Raw genomic sequence first — 20,381 nt, forward strand, 5'->3', positions numbered from 1 at the left:
ATCCCAGATACTCAAGAGGCTGAGGCAGGAGAATCGCTTGAACTCGGGAGGTGGAGGCTGCAGTGAGCCGAGATTGTGCCACGGCACTCCAGCCTGGGCGACAGAGCCAGACTCCGTCTCAAAAAAAAAAAAATCATCAAAGACCCAGGGCAAGAATGATGGCCAGGTATGATGGCTCATGCCTGGAATTCCAGTGCTTTAGAAGGCCGAGGTTAAAGGATTGCTTGATGCCAGGAATTTGAGACCAGTCTGGGCAACATGGCAAGACCCTGTCTCTACAAAAAAATTAAAAATTTAACCAGGCAAGATGGCATGTGCCTGTAATCTTGGTTACTCAGCAGGTTGAGGCAGGAGGATGGCTTGAGCCCAGAAGTTCTAGGCTGCAGTGAGCCATGCTGCATCACTGCACTCCATCCTGGGAGACAGAGCAAGTCCCTGACTCTAAAAAAAAAACAATAGAAGAATCATTATGCAATTCCTGGTTGCCTTTTTCACAGAAAAATGTGAGCTGATAAATGTTTGCTGTTTTAAGCTACGTTTTTCTGTCATTTATAATACAGCATAGATAACACAGTACTCAGTTATAAGAGTGACTGTATATTAAACAACATCCAACCTAGCACTATGTTACTGTTTTACATGCTTGCCTCATTTAAGCATCACAACAGGTTAATAATTATAATTGTCATTTTTCAGAAAAAGAAACTGAAATACAATAATGTTAAGTAACTTGCTCAGGGAATCATAGCTTATTATATGATAAAATCAAGATTTAAACTTGGTTGGCTATCTCCAGAGCCCATGTTATTTCCACTTACCGCAATGATCAATAGTTATTCTGCTCTAAATACACAGACTCTCTTCTGTAAATATAATTAGTGCTCCACTTACCCAAACTTGATCATCTTTCCCTGATGTTGAAAATAATGGTTTTCCTCTTCTAATCAGTTTATATCCCATTACATTCATAGATTTTCTAATGAAGGAATATCTTTGAATTCCAGGAATAAACCCAATGTTTCCTATGTTTTCAGGTATTTTGTTTTTTGTTAACTACAGTCATGATATTGTACATTACCTCACCAGAAATTATTAATCTTGCATAAGTCAAACTTTTGTACCCTTTGACCAATATCACTCCATCTCCCCTCTCTGCTTCTATGAATGTGACTTTTTCCCATATTCCACATAGAAGTGAGATCATGCAGCATCTCTCTCTCATTTCACTTAGCTTAATATCCTCTAGCTCCATCCACGTTGTCACAAATGTCAAAATTTCATTCTTCTTAAGGCTAGATAATATTCTGTTTTATACACACACACACACACACACACACACACACACACTCAAATATATACCATATTTTTCTCATTCGTCAGCAGACATTTAGGTTGTTTCCATATCTTGGCTATTACGAATAATGTTACAGTGAACATGGGTGCACAGGTATCTCTTTTTGATCCAGATTTCAATTCCTTTGGATATATATCCAGAAGAAGAACTGCTGATCGTATGACAGGCTCTATTTTAATTTCTTGAGGAAATTCCATATTGCTTACTATAATGGTTATACTAATTTACATTCCTACCAACAGCATACAAGGGTTCCATTTTCTCCACATCCTCCCCAATACTTGCCTCTTGTCATTTTGATAATAGCCATCCTAACAAGTGTCAGGTGATATTTCACTCAAGTTCGATTTCCATTTCCCCTGATCATTATAGATGCTGAGCACCTTTCCATGTACCTGTTAGCCTTTTGGATTTCTCCTTTTGAGAAGTGTCTCTTTAAGTCCTTTGCCCATTTTTGAGTCAGGCTGTTTTCTTGCCACTGAGTTGTGTGAGTACTTCAAATATTTTAGATATTAATGCCTTATCTATTTTTTACAAATATTTTCCCATTCCACAGCTGTCTTTTCATTTTGATAATTTTTTCATTTGCTCTATAGGTTTTTAATTTGATATAATTCCACGTGTCTAATTTTGCTTTTGTTGACTGTGTTTTTCTGTCATATTCAAAAAATTATCACCAAGATCAATAAGGTTTTTCTGCCAGTTTTTTTCTAAAAGTTATATGGTTTCAGATTTTATGTTTAAGCCTTTAATCCATTTTGAGTTGATTTTTATGCATGGTGTAAGATAAGCGTCCAATTTCAATCTTTTTCACGTGGATATCCAGTATTCCCAATACCCTTTGTTGAAAAGATTATGCTTTCCCCATTGTATGTTCTCAGCATCCTTGTCAAAGTCCAGTTGCCCATAATTGCATAGGTTTATTTCTGGGTTTTCTATTAAGTTCCATTGGTCTGTGTGTATGTTTGTATGCTAGTGCCAAACTGTTTTGATTACTATACTTTTATAATAAAATTTAAAGTTAGAAAGTGTTATGACTATAGCCTTTGTTCTTCTTGCTCAAGATGACTTTCAATCTTTGGGGTCTTTTGGAGCTCCATATGAACTTTAGGACTGTTTATCTATTTCTCTAAAAACAAATGGTTGGGATTTTGATAGAGATTGCACTGAAATTGTAGATCACTTAAGGCTGTATGGACATTATAAAAATATTAATTCTTCTAATCCATGAACAGGGATATCTTTCTATTTACTTGCTGCTTTAAATTTTCTTTCATAAATTTATAATTTTCACTATACAAGTGATTCACCGCCCTGCTTAAGTTAATTCCTAAGTATTTTATTCTTTTTGTTGCTAATATAAAGAAAACTGTATCCTTAATTTCTCTCTCATATAGTTCATGGTTAGTGTATGAAAACCCCACTGATTCTTAAGCATGTTGATTTTGTATCTCTAAACGTTACTGAATTCATATATTATTTCTCAAAGTTTATTGTGGAATCTTTAAGGTTTTCTATATTTATGATGTTATCCACAAATAGATAATTTTACTTATTTCCCTTCCCATATAATGCATTCATTTCTTCTTCTTGCTTTTCCCAGTATTTCTAGTACTATGTTGGAGAGAAATGGTAAAAGTGGGCATACTTGCCTTTTACCAAATCATAGAGAAAAAGCTTTCAGTTTTTCCCAATTATGATGTTAACTGTGGGTTGTTCATATATGGGCGGTCTTAGTCTGTTTTGTGCTGCTATAACAGAATATCAGAAACTAGGTAATTTATTAAAAAAAGAACTTTATCGTATAATAGTTCTGGAGATTGGAAGTCCAATATCAAGGTGGTGGCATCTGATAAGGTTCTTCTTACTAAATCAACCCTGGAGGAAAGGAACAGGGCAAGAGAGGGCAAAGGGTGGCATGGGCACTATGGGGAGCTGAATCCAACCTTTTATAAGGCACCCACTCCTGCAATAAGAACCCACTTCCACAATAATGGTATCAATCCATTCATAAGAGCAGAGGCAATATAACCTAATCTCCTCCTAAAGAACCCACCTCTTAATATTGTTACAATAGCAATTAAACTTCAGTATGTGTTTTGGAAGGAATAAACATTAAAACAACAGCATTGGCCTATATTGTGTGGAGTAAAGTTCCTTCTATACCTAGTATGTTGAGGGTTTTTTCATGAAAGGATATTGAACTTTGTCAAGTGTTTATCCTGCATCTATTGAAATATTAGTGTGTTTCTTGTCTTTCATTGTATTCATGTAGTATATTGCATTTATAGATTTTAGTATATTTCACCATACTTACATTCCAGAGATAAATACCACTCAATCATGGTATGATTGTAGATGTATTCTTGAATTTGGTTTGCCAGTATTTTAAAGAGGATTTCTGCATCTATGTTCATCTGGAATACTGGTCTGTAGTTTTCCCCTTTCTTGTGTTTTTATCTAGATTTGGAATCAGAGTGATGCTGGCCTCATAATACAAGTTTGGGAGTTGTAAGAGATAGGAAAAACTAAATTGTTTTTCCTACTCTCACATACAACACAATAACAATTCTGTTCACCAAGATTTTTATGGGGTTTTTCCTCACACTGACCACTTCTCTGACGCCAGCTAGCTGTCATATAATTCAATCCAATTCTGACATTATCTACCTGGTCCCGCAGATTGAGGGCTCAGTCCCACAAGACTGCCCCCACAACTTCAGATGCTAATCACAAGTCCCAAGTTCTGACCCATACTTCTGACAAACCAGCTATAAAATTGGGGTTCTCACAACTGTCTCCTCAAGTTTGATTAATTTGCTAGAGTGGCCCACAGAACTAAAGGAAACACTTTACTTACTATTGCCAATTTATTACAAAGGAACTTTTAAAGGATGCAGATAAACAGCCAGATGGAAAAGATGCCTAAGGCAAAGTGTGAAGAAGGGACACGAAACTTACATGCCCTCTCCAGGTGTGCCACCTTCACATGTTTAACAACCCAGAAGCTCCCCAAAGTCTGTTCTAGGGATTTTTCATGGAAGCTTCATTACAGAGGCATGATCTATTAAATCACTGGCTTTGGCAATCAACCAAACCTGGAGGTTGAAGTTCTGGTAGCCAGCACCAATTCTGAGGCTATTCAGGACACTACCAAGAGTACCCTTATTACAACAAAAGATGCTCCTATCACTCAGCAAAGCCCAAGGCATTTAGTAACTCTGTTTCAGCTGCTCTTATCACTCAAGAAATTACAAAGATGATAGAAGTTATCTGTTGGGAACCAGGGTCAAAGATCACATATTGGAAAAACAATATTATCCTAGTGCTTCTATCTACCAGAGTTTTAGGAGCTCTATGTCAGGAACCAGGGGCAGAGACCAATATAATATTTCTTATTTCACAAAAGTGTTCCCTCTTATTTTTCAGAAAATTTCAAGAAAGGTTGGTACTACTTCTCCTTTATATGTTTCATTGAATTGATCAGTGAAGCCATCTGGCCCTAGGCTTTTTTTGTTGGTTTTTGATTACTGATTCAATCTCTGTATTTGTTATTGGTCTGTTTAGGCTCTTTATTTCTTCTTGATTCAGTCATGTTGGGTTGTATATTTCTAGGAATTTATCCACTTCTTCTAAGGTTATCCAATTTGGTGCCATAGAATTATTGATAATAGTTCTTTATGATCCTTTTTGTTTCTCTGTTATCCATTGTAATGACTCTACTTTCGTTTCTAATTTATTTGAGTCTTTTTTTCTTAGACTAGCTAAGAGTTTGATTTTTTTCTTTCCAACAAACCACCGTTTTGTTGATTTTTTCCCATCATTTTTCTCTCTTTTGCATTTCAATTATTTCTGCTCTAATCGTTATTTCTTTCCATACAGTAACTTTGGGGTTAGTTTTGTTTCTTCTTTTTCTAGTTCTGTGAGTTAGAAAACTAGTGTAGGCATTTATTACTATAAACTTCCCTCAGAGTCTTGTTTTGCTACATCTCACAAATTTTAGGGAGTTATATTTGTTTTCATTTGCTTCAAGGCATTATTTAAATTCCCCTTTATTTCCTTTTACCAAATAGTTGTTCAACTGTATGCTTAGTTTTCACATTTTTGCTAATTTTCCTATTTTCTGTTATTGATTTCTAGATTCATTCCACTGCGGTCTAAAAGATATTGGTATGATTTCCATCTTCTTAAATTTCTAAAGACTTGTGTTGTGACCTAACACATGATCTATTCTGAAGAACGTTTCATGTGCACTTGAGAAGAATGAGTATTCTGCTGATTTGGGGGTAGAAAATCCTGTACATATTTCTTAGGCACATTTAGTGTATACTGTTGTAATTCAGCTGTTTCATTATTGATTTTCTACCTGGATGTTCTATCCATTATTGAGAGTGGACCACTGAAGTCTCCTACTGTTATTGTATTGCTGCCACTTTCTCCCTTCAGATTTGTATTTGTTTTATATATTTATGTGTTAGGTTGCTGGGTGCAAATATATTTAAATTGTTGTATCCTCCTGTTAAACTGAATCTTTTATCATTATTTAATGGCCTTCTTCCTCTCTAGGGACACTTCTTGTCCTAAAGTCTGTTTTGTCTAAGTTTAGCCACTTCTGCTCTCTTTTGGTTACAATTTACATGGAATAAGATATTCCTTCGTGTTCAGCCAAGTCTGTTCAAGGCAGCATATGGTTGGGTATGTCTTTTTTTAATTCACTGAGCCACTCTATGCCCTTTGATTGGGGAGTTTAATCCATTTACACTTGAAGTAATATTAACAGTAAGTACAGATTTATTACTGCCATTTTGCTACTTATTTTCTCTTTGTTCTGCAGGCTTTTGTTCCTTACTCTATTGCTATCTTCATTTCTTATTTGATTGTGGGCTTTTTTTTTCTAATGGTTTGGTTTGATTTCTCTTTAGCATTTGTGTTTGTTTATTTACAATAGGTTTGCCCTTGTGGTTACAACTGTCTACTTTAATTTGATGTCTACTTTAATTTAATTTGAATTTAATTTAAATTCAATGGCCTACAAAACTCTGCACTTTTACCTACCATTACACTATGTGTTTTTGAAGTCAGAGTTTACTATTTTTCACACAGTGAATCCATTATCAATTTTTTGTCATTATACTTACTCTTAATACCTTTTTGTCTTTTAAGTCCCCTCCCCCACCCTACCTTAGTAACAGGATGCTGCTCTATTTCCCAGGCTGCAGTGCAATGGTGCAATCCTAGCTCACTGCAGCCTCAAACTCCCAGGTTCAAGCGATCCTTCTGCATCAGCCTCCCAGGTAGCTGGGACTACAGGTGCCTACCACCATAACTGATAATTTTTTTGTTGTTCCTTATTTTTGTAGAGATGAAGTCTTGCTATGTCATCCAGGCTGGTGTGAGACACCTGGCCTCATGTGATCCTCCCACCTCAGCCTCCTAAAGTACTGGGATTACAAGTGTGAGTCACCACACACAGCCTTCTTTAAAGTTTTATATTGGGGTTACCAGTTATTTCTGTACCACCCTTACAGTATTATGTTATTCTATATTTGACTGTACATTTACTCCTGAGCTTTACATACTTTCCTTCATACGCTTTTACATTGGTGTTTATCATTTTTTCTATTCCATTTAAAGAACTCCATTAGCATTTCTTCTCAGGCAAGCCTAGTGATGACAAACTCCCTCAATTTTCATGTGTCTGGGAAAGACTTTATCTCCTTTCCATTTTTAAGGATAGCTTTCCAGGGTATAGTAATCATGGCTGGCAGGGTTTTGTTTTTTTCTTTCAGTACTTTGAATGTAACATCCCATTATCTCCTAGCCTGGAAGATTCATGTTGAGAAATTCACTGATCATTTCTGGGGCGGGGGGTGGTGGGGGGGCAGGTTTCCCTTGTATGAGATGAGTTGCCTTTCTCTTGCAGCTTTCAAAATTCTGTCTCTTGAGTTTTGACAATTTAACTATAATAAGTCTTGATGTAGACTTCTTTAACTGTTGTGGGGTTCTACGAGCTTGAGTCTGGATATCTGTTTTGTTCTCCATATTTAGGAAGTTTTGGGTTATTTCTTTAAAAAAAAAAAAAAAGGCTTTCTGCCTGCTTCTCTTCAATCCCTATAATGCATATATTCATTCAATGACAGTGTCCCATAAATCCCAGAGGCTTCCTTCATTTTTTTCATTCTTTTCTCTCCTCTTACTGGGTAATTCCAAATGACCTGTTTCCAAGTTCTCTTGATTCTTTCTTCTGCTTCACTGAGTCTGTTGCTGAAGCTCTCTACTGCATTTTCTAGTTTCTTCAGTGTATTCTTCACCTCTAGAATTTGTTTGGTTCTTTCTCACGGCTTCACTTTCTTGATGTTCTCATTTTGTTTTTATGTTGTTTTCCTGATTTTGTTACATTATTTATCTGTGTTCTCTCACAGTTCACTGACCTTCAAGAGTTATTTTGAATATTTTGTCAGGGACTTCATGGATCGTCATTTGTTTGGGTTGCTTGCTGGATATTTATTGTGTTCTCTTGGTGGTATCAAGTTTTCCTGATTTTTCATGTTCTTTGTATCCTTGCATTGCTGTCTATGCACTTAAAGAAGCAGTCACCTTCTCCAGTCTTTATGGACTGGCTTCAGAAAGGATAGTCAATTGCTCAGATGGGAGCAATGACTTGTGGGGAATGCAGGAGCATATTGTTGCACTAAGCCTACTGGCACGCAGAGTGCCAAAGTGCGGGGAAGTACAACATCTCTTGGTTTATATGTATGCATTGGCGTGGCAGCTCAGGGAGCTAGAGTTGGCAATATCAGTAACAGGGCAGTCCTCAGCTCCAAAAGCTACAGGGTGTAGGCAGTGGCTGCCAGCAGCACCTCTGTGTTAAGAAGTGAGCATCCCTGGTAGGTGGGAGCCAAGGCAGGTGGTGGCAGAGGCCAGGTGGAGTTTGGTTGCAGGCATACATGTGGCAATGGGGGCCATGGCCAGCTGTGGCCATGTGTGTGCATGGCTATTTGGCCCACTGCATATGGACATGGATTGACAACAACTGTGGGACAGGGCAGTAGCCTGCATTCCTCTAGCTGAAGGAGTTGGCTGCAGATACATAAACAGAAGTAAAAACCAGAGCCAAGAGCAAGGACCAGGGCTGGCCATGGGCAAACACACTACAAACTGATAGTCTTAGGCTCCAAATTGTCCTACCAGGTCATTCTACACTTTAGACAAACCTCCCCAAGGAAACCCCCCAATGAAAACGGCAAAAGTAGAGCTTTAATAATCCACGCAAACCCTGCAAAATATCAATTTACTAGATAATTTGAAAATGACGATTTTTTAATAGTTAACCTTCTTAGATTCAATAGATTAAAATGCTTTTATTTCCTAGCAAATCTAATTATTTTTATGGTTATTTTAGCTTCTCTCAGACCAGAAGTAGAGTTGAAAATAAGCCCAGCAACTTCAGACTATCATAATTTCCTAAAAAATAAAAACTCACCCTTTCTAACAATTTCTGAAGCTTCAATGTTTTCTCTTCGCGTAACTTTTCCCTTAGCTGCTGTGCTTTCATTTGTTTTTCTTCATGTTTCTTCTTAGATTCTGCAATTGTTCTATTAATACAAACAAATGGACAAGAGACATGAAATGTTTACATGATAAGGCCAGAAACAGTGTTCTTTAGACTTCATAGTTCTTAAAGTATACAAAACTAATTTTGGCCCAACATTTCGGGAAAGCTTTGTTACTTTTCAATGGATCTGAAACTGTCCTGAAGTAATGTGTCCAAAAATGCCACGTAGCAATTTTATTTAACAGTCAAGAGTGGCTAGTTTCCTTGCTGTGAACCATTTCAAATTAATTTTCAAATGCCAGACCTTTTACGAGAGGGTGAAGAAAGTTTTTCATGCATGTGAATTCCATGCCCTGGAGGTCTAGCAGGTTCTTCTTCTACAATGTCCCCCCAGGATGTATTTTGGCGCCAAGACTCACGAGCTGTTCAGAAAAAAATACTATTATTGTTTAACCACATAGGTCTATAAAACATTTGAGAACAAACTTTTGAACACTGTACTACACACCCAATATGCATATACACAATACCTTCATAATCTGCAAGGACATCGTTCCAGTCCATGGACATACCACAGAAAGAAACACTCCCACTGCCCATGCTGGCCTAAAATGTAATAAGGGAAGTTGAAAATCAAATCTTTGAACACAATTACAACTTTAGAAAATGAACTATACATGAAAATGTCCTACCTATTGTTAATATATTCTATTTAACCAACAGTTGAAAACCAGGAAAAAGGTACCTACCAGTACAATCAAAATAATTGTCAAGTTAAAATACTACAGCCTATTCATTTTAAGAGCCTAGCAGCCATTAACAGCAGAGACAAATGAAGTAAATTTAAGAAATATATTGGCCTTATCCTATTACTACATAAATGCTAACATATACAAAGCAAATATTGAAGAATTGAAGATTGTTTGGCATTAAAATTTAATAAACCAATATGTAAAACATTTAAAGTTATTTTATTCTTTAACAAATTCCCATCATTAACATATATATCCTAAGCACTTAGTAACAGAAGGTAGTGTATCATTTGCTTATTTATTTATTTATTTTTAAGATGGAGTCTCACTCTGTCGCCCAGGCTGGAGTGCAGTGGCATGATCTCAGCTCACTGCAACCTCCGCCTCCCGGGTTCAAACTATTCTCCTGCCTCAGCCTCCCAAGTAGCTGGGACTACAGGCACCTGCCACCACGCCCAGCTAATTTTTGTATTTTTAGTAGAGATGGGGTTTCATCATATTGGCCAGGCTGGTCTCGAACTCCTCACCTTGTGATCCACCTGATTCAGCCTCCCAAAGTGCTAGGATTACAGGCATGAGCCACCACACCCAGCCTACTTTTTGTTAATAGAATACAAAAGTAAAATACCTTAGCTTCATCTTCACTTTCTATAAATTATAATCTCAGTAATGTGGAGTTCTTACTTTATGTCAGACTCAATTTTTTAACTTTTTTTTAATAGAGACGGGGTTTTGCTATGTTGCCCAGGCTGGTCTCGAACTCCTATCCTTGACCAATCCTACCGCCTTGGCCTCCCAAAGTGCTGGGATTACAGGCATGTGGCACCACAACCGGCCCAGACTCAATTTCTTGACTGGTAAAATAACAATAACAACTTCTAACTTGTCAACTGTATCATACATGAAAATAGTAATGGTAAAGTGCTAACAAAAGATTTGCTATTGTTTATTGTGTAAGTCTAAATCACCCTGAGAATAATAGTTATGATTACTGAACATGATTTTTAAATAAATAATTCTAAATAGGACTAGATGGACTCCAAGTCTTTCTGGCCCAGATAATTTTGTTTCTAAATATAAATTTTGAATAGTTATGTTAAAAAGTCTAAAAGCTCACAGAAAAATCACTGTCGTTGTCAGTTTCAATGTTAATATCATTGTTTTCTTCAGCTTCAATTTCTCTAGTTAACTGTTCTTCTTCAGCAATAGCACTAGCAATGGCTTCTTCATTGGCCTTTTCTAGACGATCTGCTAGCTCTTCTTTTTTAGCAAGGACTTCTGCCATGGACTATAAAGTTAAAAACACATAAACAAAAAGAAAAATGATCACTTGACTGGAAAGTAATCGTTTTTTATGTTCTAACATGAACTCAACAGTATACATAAAATTGTATTGATCTAGAATCATAAAAGCTGGGGTTCCATACAGGCTCATCCACTTACTAGCTGTGTGCGTTAGAAGCTTCTAAAAACCAAGAACCTACTTGGTATTCCATAAAATGGAACAATAATCAATGACTTGCCTTATTTACCAGACAGCTATGTATGAGAAACTGTGAAATTATATAAATAACAGGTAGTGTGAATTTCATTTGAGTGCCAAAATTCAAAACAATTATAGATTGAATATACTCATTAAATATAAAACCAAAATAGTATACTATAATGGGAACATGGAAAGAATATATGCTGTACTGGTGATGATGCTTTCTGAACATACATACACCTAACTTTAAAAAATGCATTGCAAATAATAAAAATATGCATGAGATTCATTAATTAATAAATCCTCATGAGAAGCTAAAGATGTATACTAGAAACCCTAAATCAAACACTGAAATAACAAAACAAACATGTGGTTAATAAGCCATCAAAGGTGATAAAATGAAATTATTAAAAAATTAAAAATGGAAGGAAGAACACAAGTCAGAGAAAACAAATAATAAAATGGTGGATTTAAACAAACTATGTCAATAATTATATTACATGTAAATGTTAACATGTAATAGGCAGAGATTATCAAACTGGATAAAAAATAAGACTGAGCTATATGTTTCCTAGAAGGAAAAAAACAGATTACAAGTAAAAGGTCTATGCTAATTAAAAGAAAGCTGAAGTATTAACATCAGACACAGATTTCAGTGCAAAAAATATCACCAGGAATAAAGAAGACCAATTTATAATAATAAAAGGGTCAATTCATCAAGACAACAAAACAGTCCTAAATGTTTATAGACCTAACGGAACTTCAAAATATATAAGGCAAAAACCTATAGAAATGCAAAAAAATATAAACCTAATGAGAATGTAAAATGATGCAACCACTTTGGAAAGCAGTCTGACAGTTGCTCAAATGGTTAAACATAGAGTTCATATAACCCAACAATTCCACTCCTAGATATATATCCAGGAGAAATAAAAAATGTGCCCACACAAAAACTGTTATGCAAATACTTAAAGCAGTGCTATTCATAATAGCACAGTGGAAACAACCTAAATGTCCATCAACTGATGAATAAATAAAATGTGGTATATTCATTCATTCAGTGGACTATTTGATCACAAAAAAGAACAAAGTACTGAGACAAACTAAGACATGAATGAACCTCTAAAATATGCTAAGAAGCCAGTCACAAATGACCACATATTGCATTTCATTTCTATGAAATGTCTAAAATACGCAAAATTATATAGAGAGAAAGCAGTGTAGTGGCAGGTGTGGGTGGAGTGAAAGAGAGTAACTGCTAATGGGCACTGGGTTTTCTTTTTAGAGTGATGAAAGAGTGCTAAAGCTGATTATGGAGAATATACTAAAAAACAACAGTAAACTTCAAACAGATGGATTGTATTATACGTAAATTATGATCTCAATACAGTCGTTAGAAAAGAAATAGATCCACAGTTACAGTCAGTGATTTCAGTACCCCTCTTTCAACTGACAGAAAAAGTAAACAAAAAACTAGTAAGGATATAGAAGACCTGAACAATACTATCAACAAAATTGATCTAGGTATTTTCTCAAAAAAAAAAAAAATGTATATATGTTCACATAAAGTTGTATACAAAAACGTTCGTGGCATCTTTATTCATTAAAGAAAGATGTAATTCAAATGTCTTTGGGCAAGTGAATGAACAAACATTGTGTTACATGCATGTAACAGAATACTAGTAAAGTCAATGAACAGAATGAAATATTAATACACACAGCTACATGGATAAATCTCAAAATAAATATGTTGAGTGAAAGAAGTCAAGCAAAGCTTACACAATTCAATTTATATAAAACTATCATCAGAGTGAACAGGCAACCTACAGAATGGAGAAAATTTTTGCAATCTACCCATCTGACAAAGGGTTAATATCCAGAATCTATAAAGAACTTAAACAAATTTACAAGAAAAAAACAAACAACCTGGCCAGGCGTGGTGGCTCACACCTGTATCCCAGCACTTTGGGAGGCCGAGGCAGGTGGATCACGAGGTCAGGATATCAAGACCAGCCTGGCTAACATGGTGAAACCCCGTTTCTACTAAAAAATACAAAAAATTAGCCAGGCGTGGTGGCGAGCGCCTGTAGTCCCAGCTACTCGGGAGGCTGAGGCAGGAGAATGGAGTGAACCTGGGAGGTGGAGCTTGCAGTGAGCCAAGACTGCACTACTGCACTCCGGCCTGGGGGACACAGTGAGACTCTGTCTCAAAAAAAAAAAAAAAAAAAAGACAGAGAAAGAAAAAAACAACCCCGTCAAAAAGTGGGCAAAGGATATGAACAGACATTTCTCAAAAGAAGACATTTGTGCAGCCAACAGACACATGAAAAAATTTTCATCATCCTGCTCATCAGAGAAATGCAAATCAAAACCACATAAGATACCATCTCACACCAGTTAGAACGGCGATCATTAAAAAGTCAGGAAACAACAGATGCTGGCGAGGATGTGGAGAAATAGGAATGCTTTTACACTGTTGGTGGGAGTGTAAATTAGTTCAACTATTGTGGAAGACAGTGTGGTGATTCCTTAAGGATCTAGAACTAGAAATACCATTTGACCCAGCGATCCCATTACTGGGCATATACCCAAAGGATTATAAATCATTCTACGGAATTCCAGCTACTCTGGAGGCTGAGGCAGGAGAATAGCTTCAACCTAGGATGCGGAGGTTGCAGTGAGCAGAGATCACGCCACTGCTCTCCAGCCTGGGTGACGAGAGCGAAACTCCATCTCAAAACAACAACAACAACAAAAGATGAGGAGCCTCCATCATTGAAGCTGGGACCTCAGAAAGTTATAAAAATAATAAAGCAAAATTGTACTGGCATGGGATAGGTTTCCTAAATCATGAAATGCCTCCAGATATTATTCTTCAGCCGGATGTCTACCCTGGAAAGTGCTGGGCTTTTCCAGGTTCCCAGGGTCATACCCTAATCAAGCTTGCTACAAAGATCATACCAACTGCTGTTACCATGGAGCACATCTCAGAGAAGGTGTCTCCGTCAGGAAACATCTCCAGTGCACCCAAGGAATTTTCTGTCTATATATCCCTCTGGCGCCCTCAGCATTTTGCTCCAGCCTCGTTAGGTAGGCCTGATGCACAACTGTTGTCGTGGGATTTCATTCATGCATCCTGAGGATTAAACTTACTGTCTAATTTATTATTTTTAATAAGTGTTTCTGGAGAGGGCACCTAAGAAGTTCTCCTCCCTCTCCCCTCTCCCCTCTCCCCACAGTCTCCCTCTCCCTCTCCCTCTTTCCACGGTCTCCCTCTGATGCCGAGCCGAAGCCGGACTGTACTGCTGCCATCTCGGCTCACTGCAACCTCCCTGCCTGATTCTCCTGCCTCAGCCTGCCCAGTGCCTGCGATTGCAGGCGCGCGCCGCCACGCCTGACTGGTTTTCGTATTTTTTTGGTGGAGACGGGGTTTCGCTGTGTTGGCCGGGCTGGTCTCCAGCTCCTAACCGCGAGTGATCCGCCAGCCTCGGCCTCCCGAGGTGCCGGGATTGCAGACGGAGTCTGGCTCACTCAGTGCTCAATGGTGCCCAGGCTGGAGTGCAGTGGCGTGATCTCAGCTCGCTACAACCTCCACCACCCAGCCGCCTGCCTTGGCCTCCCAAAGTGCCGAGATTGCAGCCTCTGCCCTGCTGCCACCCCATCTGGGAAGTGAGGAGTGTCTCTGCCTGGCCGCCCATCGTCTGGGACGTGAGGAGCCCCTCTGCCTGGCTGCCCAGTCTGGAAGGTGAGGAGCGTCTCTGCCCGGCTGCCATCCCATCTAGGAAGTGAGGAGCGCCTCTTCCCGGCCGCCATCCCATCTAGGAAGTTATGTGCGTCTCTGCCCGGCCGCCCATCGTCTGAGATGTGGGGAGCGCCTCTGCCCCGCCGCCCCGTCTGGGATGTGAGGAGCGCCTCTACCCGGCCGCGACCCCATCTGGGAGGTGAGGAGCGTCTCTGCCCGGCCGCCCCGTCTGAGAAGTGAGGAGACCCTCCGCCTGGCAACCGCCCCATCTGAGAAGTGAGGAGCCCCTCCGCCCGGCAGCCGCCCCGTCTGAGAAGTGAGGAGCCACTCCGCCCGGCAGCCACCCCGTCTGGGAAGTGAGGAGCGTCTCCGCCTGGCAGCCACCCCATCCGGGAGGGAGGTGGGGGTCAGCCCCCGCCAGGCCGGCCGCCTCGTCCGGGAGGGAGGTGGGGGGGTCAGCCCCCCGCCCGGCCAGCCGCCCCGTCCGGGAGGTGAGGGGCGCCTCTGCCCGGCCACCCCTACTGGGAAGTGAGGAGCACCTCTGCCCGGCCAGCCACCCCGTCCGGGAGGGAGGTGGGGGGGTCAGCCCCCCGCCCGGCCAGCCGCCCCATCCGGGAGGGAGGTGGGGGAATCAGCCCCCCGCCCGGCCAGCTGCCCCATCCGGGAGGGAGGTGGGGGGGGGCAGCCCCCCGCCCAGCCAGCCGCCCCATCCGGGAGGTGAGGGGCGCCTCTGCCCGGCCGCCCCTACTGGGAAGTGAGGAGCCCCTCTGCCCGGCCACCATCCCGTCCGGGAGGTGTACCCAACAGCTCATTGAGAACGGGCCATGATGACAATGGCGGTTTTGTGGAATAGAAAGAGGGGAAAGGTGGGGAAAACATTGAGAAATCGGATGGTTGCCATGTCTGTGTAGAAAGAGGTAGACATGGGAGTCTTTTCATTTTGTTCTGTACTAAGAAAAATTCTTATCCTGTTGATCTGTGACCTTACCCCCAACCCTGTGCTCTCTGAAACATGTGCTGTGTCCACTCAGGGTTAAATGGATTAAGGGCGGTGCAAGATGTGCTTTGTTAAACAGATGCTTGAAGGCAGCATGCTCGTTAAGAGTCATCACCACTCCCTAATCTCAAATACCCAGGGACACAAACACTGCGGAAGGCCGCAGGGTCCTCTGCCTAGGAAAACCAGAGACCTTTGTTCACTTGTTTATCTGCTGACCTTCCCTCCACTATTGTTCTATGACCCTGCCAAATCCCCTTCTGCGAGAAACACCCAAGAATGATCAATAAAATAAATAAATAAATAAATAATAAATCATTCTACGATAAAGACACACGCACATGTATGTTTACTGCAGCACTATTCACAATAGTAAAGACTTGGAACCAACCCAAATGTCCATCAATGATAGACTGGATTAAGAAAATGTGGCACATATATACCAGGGAATACTATGCAGCCATAAAAAAGGATGAGTTCATGTCCTTTGCAGGGACATGGATGAAGCTGGAAACCATCATTCTAAGCAAACTATCACAAGGACAGAAAACCAAACACCACATGTTCTGACTCATAGGTGGGAGTTGAACAATGAGAACACATGGACACAGGGCGGGGAACATCACATACCTGGGCTGGTCAGGGGGTGGGGGGCTGGGGGAGGGATAGCATTAGGAAAAATACCTAAAGTAAATGACGAGTTGATGGGTGCAGCAAACCAACATGGCACATGTATACCTATGTAAAAAACCTGTACATTGTGCACATGTACCCTAGAATTTAAAGTATAATTTTAAAAAAAAAGAAAGAAAAGAAAAAACAGTTGTCTCATCACTACAGGAATTCTCTGTAACTCTCCACTTGGGAACTAAACAATAAGGTGCTTATCACCTTATCACCCTTGGTTTGTCAAAACAAAACAAAAAGTATTCTTAACACCTCTAAGAATACACTAATATCCACATTAAAGCAGAATTTATTTTCTTTCAAGTATGCAAATTTGACCCTCAAAATAACCAAAAGGGTTTATGACTCTGCAAGTTTATATATGTGATGAAAATAAAAACGAGGTAAGAATTTTTAATTATTTCATGCTTATTTAAGGATGAGAGTTTTCCTCTTTTAAAATTTGATTCTCACAGAATCAAACTGAAAAATATACAATTTGATATACAACTGCTAAAACAAAATAAATGACCAAATTCCACCCCATACAATAAACTCACTACTTATTTGAGCATAATTATGTTCAACATTTAGAAATGTTCATTACTAAAAGACACAAGATGAAAATCAATTGTTCTACCTTATTAAAAGAATCTAAACATTTGTTTTTTGTATTACTATAACCTTTTCCTTTTTACCCTTAAACAACCTATATCAAGTTTCATCTCTACTGTTATTATCCCTATAAAATGTATAATTTTACCTAATACCATGTGTTGTTAAGATCTGTCAGCATTAGGCATTAAATTTTAGAAGAAATTATAGTGCACAGCAGCCTTTAAAAAGTAAAAATTAAGTAATTTTTCACAGCTTTTTATATGTGCCTATTTCTTTGGAAAGCTAGTTTTTAAACAAAGTTAGCATGATTTATTCTGGATTATCCCCAGGTCAAGTATCTTAATACTAAAATGAGCAAAAGGAAGAGATGGGTAGAAATATGTTATCATCCAAAACCATAAATCTATAAATAATCACAAATCAATGCATTTTTAGAGATTCTGGAATAGGGATGGTAAATAAATTTCATCTTAAAGACCAACTCCAAGCAAATGATAGTGGCTGTCTAAAGTACTCTGTTAAGAAAGTTTTTAAAACTAAGTCTAGCAGACACCATTTCCCATCTATCAGAATGCTAGACGTAGCATAGAAGACTTTATTGTTACTAGTTTAGATTCTTAATTCTGGGCTAAGAGCATTTGATCAAATCACATACAAACCAAATGATTTTGAACAAGTCACTTAACTCTCACAATCTCACTTTCTTCCTCTACAAAATAAGAATCTTAACTATATCAAAAGTTTACCAAAATAATAAAATGTTAAAATGAAATAAATATATAAAAATGCTTTAAAAAGTATAAATCATACAAGTTATTATTATTGGGGTTTATGCCTCTTAAATATACTCAGAATTCTGATAAGTTGTTCTTACCAAGTTAGCAGCACTCACATTTGAAATATCTGAAGGGTCCATTTCATTTTCTATCCTTGCTTTCTCTGCTGGAAATTTTTCTTCATTTACTTGTAAAGGAGGTGTACCAGCTTGCAGCATAACTGAAACACACTCTGTATCAATGTGGACAGCAGATATTTCAGAAGTTCGAACATAATTGTCTCGAATACTGCCAGAATTCTTCACATCATCCAATGTACTCACTGTGAACTAACAAAACGTAGAGAATGAATCAGAGATAATTAAAAAATACCAACTATTCCACTTTAGAAGAAGAGATGATTTTGCTTAACCTATTAACTATGAAGAAGAGGTACTTGACTGGATGACAGAAAATTTACTCATCTTTTTTGTATGTTTCAAGTGTAACAAAAGGACAGGGACCATTAAGCACAAATTTTACTTGCATGCCTACTATGTACTGGGCACTATCCAAAGTTTTCTAAGAAATTAAGCAATTTATATTGTAATTTTCTTGTAGTAGGCCAATTTGTGATGAGTATTTTGTATCCTTCGCAAATGAAATCTAGTCACAAGTATGAGGCATTCATTCACTGTATTATACTCATACAACCAAAAGTATTCACATGGTCTTTTGCAAAGACTGTCTAATATCAAATGAGGACATTCAGCACTTTTGAAAAAATCCTGAAGCCAATTTTTACAACAATATATTTGGAGGGCATTTTACACAAAAATATAAAACTTATTCTCTTCAGATAATATTAACATGATCTCAAAGTATCTTTGTTAAAAATTCATATGGTACATGAACCCAATTCTCAGATCTGAAAGAGAAAAGCATGACCTAAGGGTGAAGATTGAAAGCATGTAGTGTCTCATTATGACATTCGTACACTTTAGATTTAGATATCTTCCCTATTGCCCTTTAGGAATATTTAATAACAAACCAACAGAAATGTAAATACAATATAAAAAGCAAACAGTGGCTTAGGCTAAATACATACCCATTTTTTAAAAACCTTCCAATTTAGCAGAGTCAAGCCTTTATTTTTACTTTGGACAGAGAAGAGAAACAATAGTACTGTGTTTTCCAATGATACTCTAAGTCAAAGAACTAAAATCTAAAATTATGAATTTAAAACTCCCATCACTTCTTAAATAAACATTAGATAAATGCTGCAGTGGCCATAAACCTCCCCCCAGTTTGATTAATTATTTATACAAATATCAAACTTGGCTAAGTCTCATAAACTACTTTAAAAATTCTACTATTGGTCAGAACTTAAAGTGTCCCAAAGTGTTGATTTTAGCATAAGCCTTATTTAAAGGATATAACATTGTTTATACTGCTATCAACATTATTTATATGTCAGTCGCCATGGTTTATAATCTTCTTGGCAATATTTATATTAGCATTACTTATGTGTACACTACTCAATCCCACTTATTAAAAAACTCAGTATCATTTTTATAATAAAATCAAAGCTAAACTATGAAGTAAAGACATTAATATGCTAATTCCATCTTTAGAATGACAGTGAAGAAAACAAATATCATTAACTTGGCTGCCATCAGCAGTGAACTTTTATACTGAAAAATTTTAGCAATAGTTTACTTGTCAAAAAGTTCTATGTACAGATTATTCCTGAAATCTCAATAGCATAAAGGTTTATTCACTACACACACTGCATAATTTTTATACTAAGTTATATTTTTAGCTGAACACAGCAAAAATGCTAGCTGTTGGTTAAGTATTATAAAAAGTAGTTTATTCACTAAGTATCTCTAATGCAGCTTACAACACTAAAGAGTTTCTTAAAGTTACATCCAACAAATGTATACCAATTACTTCCTATGCATTTAGGACTCATCCATATTGTTAGAAATTAAAAAGCAACATAAAATACTGCCCAAAAGGAATCTGCAATCTCACACAGGCATAAAACCAATACACATTAAAGAGTTTATAGATCGGAGACAATGTTAAGAGTCATTCTCATCAGTAAAGGAAGATAAGGAATTTGAGGAGCATTTCCAGCTGAAAAAATCCTACAGGTAAAAAGAGAGAGAATTTTAAAAACCAGATATTATTCTGGACCAAAGATATTACAACCATTTTACAACTGATCTATTTAGTTCCTGTAGTATGATATTTTAAAAAAAGCTCCTATTTTTCATTAGTCATTTTACATAAAATTACACCAACGGAACTGAACCTTTATATAAACAAATACCTAAAAGTATAAACTAGTTCATCAAATAAGTAAAATAAACATCAACTCAACTCACAGAACAAATACTGGGAATATTAACTTTAAGGAATTATGTTAAATATTATTAGCAAATTACACT

The 20,381-nt window shown here is 37.9% G+C and overlaps 1 protein-coding gene across 29 annotated transcripts in view; it reads right to left on the bottom strand.

The window, feature by feature from the left end:
- Positions 1-20,381, bottom strand: part of SCAPER (S-phase cyclin A associated protein in the ER) — a 567,113-nt gene that overhangs the window by 414,691 nt on the left and 132,041 nt on the right. For 17 of the 29 annotated variants that reach the window (XM_009429613.4, XM_054667826.1, XM_063795294.1 and 14 more), the window contains 5 exons: positions 18,045-18,275; positions 10,779-10,949; positions 9,440-9,515; positions 9,214-9,331; positions 8,838-8,949 (listed from right to left, as the gene is read on the bottom strand). In XM_009429613.4, the coding sequence (XP_009427888.1) occupies positions 8,838-8,949; positions 9,214-9,331; positions 9,440-9,515; positions 10,779-10,949; positions 18,045-18,275 (708 nt within the window). The remainder of the gene's footprint in view (positions 1-8,837; positions 8,950-9,213; positions 9,332-9,439; positions 9,516-10,778; positions 10,950-18,044; positions 18,276-20,381) is intronic. The other 12 variants (XM_523229.8, XM_063795293.1, XM_063795295.1 and 9 more) reach the window with 1 other exon arrangement.

This window comes from Pan troglodytes, chromosome 16, assembly GCF_028858775.2.
Source record: "Pan troglodytes isolate AG18354 chromosome 16, NHGRI_mPanTro3-v2.0_pri, whole genome shotgun sequence".
Classification (NCBI taxonomy): Eukaryota; Metazoa; Chordata; class Mammalia; order Primates; family Hominidae; genus Pan; species Pan troglodytes.